The sequence below is a fragment of the Theropithecus gelada genome, chromosome 7b (assembly GCF_003255815.1).
Source record: "Theropithecus gelada isolate Dixy chromosome 7b, Tgel_1.0, whole genome shotgun sequence".
Taxonomy (NCBI): Eukaryota; Metazoa; Chordata; class Mammalia; order Primates; family Cercopithecidae; genus Theropithecus; species Theropithecus gelada.
The window spans coordinates 63,128,638-63,136,683 of NC_037675.1; the positions used below are offsets into that span (position 1 = coordinate 63,128,638).

The window sequence follows — 8,046 nt, forward strand, 5'->3', positions numbered from 1 at the left end:
GAGAATGAGTTCAGTTTGTTTCCTAGCAAGCCTTCTTTAGCTTCTCTTCCCACGTGGGGGTGGGTGGGGTTGGGACTGTTCTTTCCTAGCTCAAAAGTTCACTTATGTCACACTAGGGTCACTTTAAAGGAGAGTGCTAGTAAGGGTAAAGTCAAGTTACATAACCTAGCGGAAAATGAAGACCTAAAACCGCTCGTGAGCAAACACAACACTTGAGACGTAAACCTCTTCAACTAAACCTCTTCAATAGAAGGGTGGATCTTAGCACTCTGGGTGAAAGCAATCTCAGACAGCAAAACAGCAGAACGCTTTCACGCACGCGCATTAAGCAGACGACCGGTAGCAAGAGCCCGGATAAAGGCGGAGCTAAAAGTGCCGGATAATACGACACGGAGCGCGTGTGCGCACGCCGTAGGGGGCGGGCCGTTCGGGGTTGGTTTCCTGGGCGACCACCGCTGGTTAGTCGGTTAGAGGTGTGCGGGCTTCGGGGGCCATGGGGACTCCTCCCGGCCTGCAGACGGACTGCGAGGCGCTGCTCAGCCGCTTCCAGGAGACGGACAGTGTACGCTTCGAGGCCTTCACGGAGCTCTGGAGAAACATGAAGTTCGGTACTATCTTCTGGTGGGTGTTTCTTGTCCACCACCCGCCTCTCCCTGCCCGCAGGTGGTGTAGAAAGTTGCCTCCTTCCCGGAGATATTGCACTTGGGAAGTGCTGAGAAGAGCGGCAGTCACCGAAGGTTGCCTCCATCACTCCTGGACCTTCCCCTGTGCGCAGGCAACGCACTTTCCCTGCTGTTTCATTGTGCCCTGATGGTTGTTGCGGTCTCTTCCCAAATATGCGTCTCTGCTTCGCCTCCTTTCTAAACTCCTCTCTCCATCTCCACTGCCTCCACCCTGACCCAGGCCACTATCATTTGCCCTTCCCCAGTCTTGTTCTACAGTCTTGTTCTAGGACCTCATGTTTAAAAACACACAAGCAAAGACAAAACCCTTCGAGATTGAATTAATCTTTCCTACAACACCAAAGTTGTTTTTTTTTTGTTTGTGTTTTTTTTTTTGAGACACAGTCTCCCTTTGTCGCCCAGGCTGGAGCGCAATGGCGCGGTCTCGGCTCAGTGCAACCCTCCGCCTTTCGGGTTCAAGTGATTCTCCTGCCTCAGCCTCCCGAGTAGCCGGGATTACAGGTGCCCGGCACCACGCCCGGCTAATTTTTTGTATTTTTAGTAGAGACGGGGGTTTCACTATGTTGGCCAGGCTGGTCTCGAACTCCTGACCTCGTGATCCGCCCGCCTCGGCCTCCCAAAGCGCTAGGATTACAGGAGTGAGCCACCGCGCCCGGCCCAAAGTTGTTTTTCAAACGTGCAAATTTGATCATGTCACTCTCCGGCTCATTCTGTAGTGGTACCCATTGCCTTTGGGATAACGCTTGAATTCTCTGACTTGCCAAGACCATTCCTCACTGGCCTTTGCCCATCTCTCCAGCTTCGCCTGCCAGTCCCCTCCATGCACTCACTTTCTTGCTCCAGCAGCTGCTTTTTTTTTTTTTTTTTTTTTTTTTTTTGGCCCTCCACAGGCTTTTCCTAAGCCTGGAGCTTTCCACCGCAACTCTTGTTTTTTCCACCGCATTCTTTACTCAGGGTTAAGCTCAAATGACTTCCTCGGGGAAGTCTTTTTCGCTCTTCTAGACTGAGTACGCTGTTCATGTCCCCCCCACCCCCAGCACCCTGTTTTTATTTTATCTCACCGCTTGCCACGTTTTGTTGTAATGGTATAGTTGAAAACGCAGTGTGGGATTGTTAAGGGCATAGGTTATGGATCCCAATTGGCTGCATTTGATTGCAGGGTCCACTGTGACTTGGGGCAAGTTACTTGAGTTTCCATATCTGTAAAATAGAGGCAATGATAAACCTCAGAAGCTGTGAAGATCAAATGAGCTGATATATCAGAAATGCATTCTAAGTCCTCAATAAATGTTCATTATTATTTTTTTTTTCTTGAGACATAGTCTCGCTCTGTCATTTAGGCTGGAGTGTAGTGGTGCGATCTTGTATCACTGCAACCTCCACCTCCCGGATTCAAGACGTTCTCCTGCCTCAGCCTCCCGAGTAGCTGGGACGACAGCTCGTGCCACCATGCCTGGCTAATTTTTGTTTTTTGTTTTTTTTTTTTGTTTGTTTGTTTGTTTTTTTTTGAGACGGAGTCTTGCTCTGTCACCCAGGCTGGAGTGCAGTGGCCAGATCTCAGCTCACTGCAAGCTCCTCCTCTCGGGTTCACGCCATTCTCCTGCCTCAGCCTCCCGAGTAGCTGGGACTACAGGCACCCGCCACTTCGCCCGGCTAGTTTTTTGTATTTTTTTTAGTAGAGACGGGGTTTCACCGTGTTAGCCAGGATGGTCTCGATCTCCTGACCTCGTGATCCGCCTGTCTCGGCCTCCCAAAGTGCTGGGATTACAGGCTTTTGTATTTTTAGTAGAGACGGGGTTTCACCATGTTGGCCAGGCTGGTCAAATGTTCATTATTACTACCGTTTTAAAATTTTCGTTTGACTAGACTGACCTCTGTGAGGACAGTGGCTGGATGAATCTATTTTTATTAGCATAGTACATATAATATTGAAAAGGCTAAATAACTGATTTTCGGAATGGGTTAAACCTTATGATTAAAGCTATGTTTTTCTGAACAAAATGTTAAAACTCATTTTCTCTTTGTCAGTGTAAACAAATTACCTTTGTAGTTTTTAAATTGCAAGAAATGGAGGATGAAGAGCTGTTCGTTGTACGGTTAATAAAAGGAGAGAGACTAATTTTTTTTAAATGGCTACTAAATGCAACGTATAGCTTTATTAAATGGCTACTAAATGCAATGTATAGCTTTATTGCATAAGACAGTTGTAAAAAGCAGGTACAATTATCCTTGTTTTATAGATGAAGAAATTAAGGCTTAAGTTACTTAAGGTTAAGTAATTTCTCCATTACAAAGATAGTAGATTGTAGAGCAGATGTTGGAAACTGTGTATCTGCCTGTTTCTAAAATCCGTAATATTCCACCGTACCACTTCTTGGGGGGAAAAAAGCATTTAAGGAAAACTTAGCTAAAAATGTAACATTTACATTTTCTAGTAGGGAAAACCTAAAATGAAAAAAGACACAGGAATCACTAGTGGTGGATTTTCTTGAGAAATTACTTTGGTTACCATAACTAGAGTAGGTATTTTGTGTTCTTTTCGTATATTTATTATTTGAAGAGCCAAAACGTCCTTCTACTACCCCCTTCCCTTCCACCCCTGCATTGTAATCAGATGTAATGGAGCCCCTGTTTATGGCTGCAGGGTGAATGTCTTTATTGTTGCTGTTTTAAAAGTGAAAGTTCTACATATTTATATTTGTACAGTGTATTAGTCACTTGCATCAACACTTTGAGACATTTAGCTAATGTCTTATTTGAAATCTGGCATTTTTTATCTACTAATTTCAAGTCTTACATAGAAACCTATACAGTATGCACAAATATGGCTTCATTGTTTTATCCAAAGTGGTAAGAAGACTGTTACATTGACTTTTTTAAGGCCTTGTTTTTAAAAATTTTTTGTTAACTTAGCACAGCAGAACAGTTTCAGATAGTTTATTCATTATGCTGTTTATATCCACAGAAAATACTTGAGAACCTCGAAAATTTGAGACAGGTCTCAGTTAATTTAGAAAGGTTATTTTGCCAAGGTTGAGGACACGCCCTTGACACAGCCTCAGGAAGTTGTGACGACGTGTGCCCAGGGTGGTCAGGGCACAGCTTGATTTTGTCCATTTAGGGAGACGTGAAACATCAATCAATATATGTAAGAAGTACATTGGTTCGGTCTGGAAAGGCGGGACAACTTGAAGCAAAGACAGGAAGACTGGAAGTGGGGAGGGAGCTTTCAGGTCACAGATTGGTGAGACACAAATGGTTGCGTTTGCGTTCTTTTGAGTTTCTGATTAGCTTTTCCAAAGGAGGCAAATCAGATATGCATCTGTCTCAGTGAGCAGAGAAGTCACTTTGAATAGAATGAGAGGCAGGTTTGCCCTAAGCAGTTTCCAACCTGAGTTTTCCTTAGTGATCTTGGGTACCCAAGATACTTTCCTTTCAGGTACATTTCCTGTGTTATTTCTTTGATTGATTGCCAAAAAAGCCTTGTTCCTCTCTTGGATGTTTGGACAAAGCTTTTGGTTGTATGCTGGAGTAGGCTCTTCTCCCCTGCTTCTCCCTTCTTCTAATGAGCTTGTGGTGCTCTGGACAATTAGGAGTGTGGGTTACTTTGTGCTGTTTCTCTAACTTTTTCACCTAGGCTTCCCAAGGACAGAGGAGGTTTAGTGCAAATCCCTGAGAGTACTGGAGAAAATGTTCATTATGTAAAAAATAAAGTAGAGGTTTGTCTTCAAAGACTTTCCTCCCCATCTAATTAAGACTAAATAGTAACTTCTCTTAGAAGCAAAATTTATTCAAAGACCTATGCTAACATTCATAAATATCTGCTAGCTGTAATAAAGAAATCAGTGTATTTTATGTTCTTAGCTCTTACAGTTTAGCCTAAATATTTGCCCTGGCGTGCTTATACTGGTCCAAGCAAGCATTAAGTCATAGCCTGTTCCTCTTCCTTATTTAAAAGTGTTTTTACCTTTCTCAGCATTCCACAAGTTACTTCAAGTTCTAAGTTGATAGTCAATCAAGACAGATACAGAATGTGAAGTCCAAAGTAGACACGTCAAGTTATAAATGACCCTGTCTCCTTTGTTCAGTGTAGCAAAACTGCTGGCGACTGTCCCCTTTCTGTAGAAAGTAAAAAAATGGCCTTGCTGAAGACATAAAATTTACGTTCAAGTGCTGCTTCTCTACAGCACCAAAGAACAAGCATTTCTGACGATTATATATTAAAATGCACATAGTTCTGTAACATAACCATGATTATTTTAACATTACGGGTTTTAAATATTTAACCAATAATAATTTGCAACCCCTTCCTTCTTGCTCTTCAATTTGGCAAGTAAAGTTGATGCTTTTGGAAACTGCATCATGTTTACCTAGTAGTTGCCTTTGCCTTGGTGTGAAATTATCTCTGTGCTTGAATCATGAAAGAATTGGGTATGGAATCCTCATCAAATTATTATAACTACCGTTTAAACAAGTATATACTTCTGGCTTTTGTTCATTATTCACTTAATGAGTCATAATATATTTTCTCTCTGTTTATTAGTGGCAGAATGAGAAATTTAGAAAAGAACATGTTTACAAAAGAAGCTTTGGCTTTGGCTTGGCGATATTTTTTACCTCCATACACCTTCCAGATCAGAGTTGGTGCTTTGTATCTGCTATATGGATTATATAACACCCAACTATGTCAACCAAAACAAAAGGTAATACTTAGTGAGTTATTTTTCCTTTGCAGAAATGTAAAACAAGTACCATATTTTTATAATAAATATTATGTGATTAAATATGATTTAAATAAAACGCCAGTATTTTAAAATTATAATATGTTTGTGAAAATATGTTTACATTTAGTACAACGTTTTTTTTTTCTTCCTGGTTGCAGATCAGAGTTGCCCTGAAGGATTGGGATGAAGTTTTAAAATTTCAGCAAGATTTAGTAAATGCACAGCATTTTGATGCTGCTTATATTTTTAGGAAGCTACGACTAGACAGAGCATTTCACTTTACAGCAATGCCCAAATTGGTATGTTGCCTAAAATAATTTGGTTTTTTTCAAAATGAGCAATTATACTTTATTGTCCATAAAACCTCTCAATCTCCAGAAAATGGAATGAGTATTGATAGTGTTCAAGACTTTTAGCCTTTTTTTTTTTTTTGAGACAGGGTCTCACTCCGTTGCCCAGGCTGGAGTGTGGTGGCACCATTTCGGGTCACTGCAACCTCTGCCTCCTGGGTTCAAGCGATTCTCCTGCTTCAGCCTCCCGAATAGCTGGGACTACAGACACGCACCACCAAGCCCAGCTAATTTTTGTATTTTTAGTAGATACGGGGTTTCACCATGTTGGCCACGATGGTCTCGATCTCTTGACCTTGTGATCCACTCACCTCGGCCTCCCAAAGTGTTGGGAGCGCCCGGCCTGGCTTGTAACTTTTTTTTTATGTGTGTGCCTTTTTGATACAGAGTCTTGCCCTGTCGTCCAGGCTGGTGCAGTGGCGCGATCTCGGCTCACTGCAACCTCTGTCTCCGGGGTTCAAGCAGTTCTCCTGTTTCAGTCTCCTGAGTAGCTGGGACTACAGGCGCCCGCCACCATGCCTGGTTGATTTTTGTATTTTTCGTTGAGATGGGGTTTCACCATGTTGGTCAGGCTGGTCTTGAACTCCTCACCTCAGGTGATCACCTGCCTCAGCCTCCCAGAGTGCTGCGATTATAGGCATGAGCCACCGTGCCCGGCCTTGTAGCTTTTTTAAAATAGGAGATGGTATTTTCTAATTACTACTTTTTTTTCTGCAAACAAAAATGGAGACTTTGCTTTTGAATGCAGTATATCTGGATGCCACATATTAAGCGAATTGTTTTGAGAAGAAATTAGATTTGACATCTGCATTTGCTCATGTCTCAAACATCAGAGGAGGTTTCTGAAAGACGTACAAAATTGTTAAAAATTCTTTGGTGAAAAGTTGAAACTTCTAATAACACTTGTTTTTGTTTAATCTTGTGATAATTGAGACACTAGGTTGAAGAGCACTAGTTCTGATTCTGCCATTAGCTGGCAAATTATGTAATTTCTGTCTTACCTGAATTTGTAGGCATGTGGCGTGGCATGTGAAAGGATACTTCACAAGTCTAATAGTCTTTAGAACATGGATGTTTAACAAATGTCTTACAGCTGCTTTTGTTTTATCTGTGTTTGTTTAATAGACTATTTTTAGTGCTGGCTTATATTTCAATACTTTTAAAAATACTGTTTAAAAGATACTCATTTTAAAAGACATGTATTATCACATAGCTGTCATATAGGATGAAGAAAAAAATTCACCGAGCTGAAGTTACAGAAGAATTTAAGGACCCAAGTGATCGTGTGATGAAGCTTATCACTTCTGATGTATTAGAGGTAAATTTTCTTTTATGCTCTTGAAATTTTTTTAAAACTGTTTTATTGCCAAGTACATATCAAGGTTATACCTTCATCTACTGGACACTGATTTTTCTAATGATTTTCACCACTCTAGGATGCTGTTTCTCTAGAGTATCAGAAATAAAATAGCCTAAATATATCAAGACTTACAAATCTTAAAATAGCATGAGAAAAAAAGATGTAGAAGACTGGACTTGGACCGAGGATATGTGGATTCCGTTACTAAAACTACCGTTAGGTCATAAAACAAGAGTTTAAAGTGACTTTACTTACTTTTCTAAAAAACAATACGCATGGCCAGGCGTGGTGGCTCACACCTGTAATCTCAGCACTTTGGGAGGCTGAGGTGGGTGGATCATGAGATCAGGAGTTTGAGACCAGCCTGGCCAACGTGGTGAAATCCCGTCTCTACTAAAAACACAAAAATTAGCCGGGTGTGGTGGCACACGCCTGTAGTCCCAGCTGCTGGGGAGGCTGAGGCAGGAGACTTGTTTGAACTCAGGAGGTGGAGGTTGCAGTGAGCTGAGATAGCACTGCTGTACTCCCGTCTGGGCAACAGAGCAAGACTCCGTTTTAAAAAACAAAAAAAAATATGCATTTATTTCCTGAGTTTTTTTTTTTTTTTTTTTTTTTAAGTGGAGTCTCACTCTGTCACCCAGGCTGGAGCACAATGGTGTGCACCACCACGCCCGGCTAATTTTTTGTATTTTTGGTAGAATCAGGGTTTCACTGTGTTAGCCAGGATGGTCTCGAACTCCTGACCTAGTGATCTGCCCACCTTGGTCTCCCAAAGTGCTGGGATTACAGGCATAAGCACCTGGCCTACTTCCTGAGTTTTTTTTTTTTTTTTTGAGACAGAATATCGCTCTGTCGCCCGGGCTGGAGTGCAGTGGCCAGATCTCAGCTCACTGCAAGCTCCGCTTCCCGGGTTTACGCCATTCTCCTGC

The 8,046-nt window shown here is 42.0% G+C and overlaps 1 protein-coding gene across 1 annotated transcript in view; it reads left to right on the forward strand.

Moving 5' to 3' along the window:
• The first annotated feature begins 406 nt into the window (after positions 1-406).
• SNAPC1 (small nuclear RNA activating complex polypeptide 1) overlaps positions 407-8,046 on the forward strand; it is a 34,133-nt gene continuing 26,493 nt past the window's right edge. The window contains exons 1-4 of the mRNA XM_025392655.1: positions 407-621; positions 5,227-5,386; positions 5,566-5,706; positions 6,971-7,075. Of these exons, the coding sequence (XP_025248440.1) occupies positions 494-621; positions 5,227-5,386; positions 5,566-5,706; positions 6,971-7,075 (534 nt within the window). The 5' untranslated portion in view covers positions 407-493. The remainder of the gene's footprint in view (positions 622-5,226; positions 5,387-5,565; positions 5,707-6,970; positions 7,076-8,046) is intronic.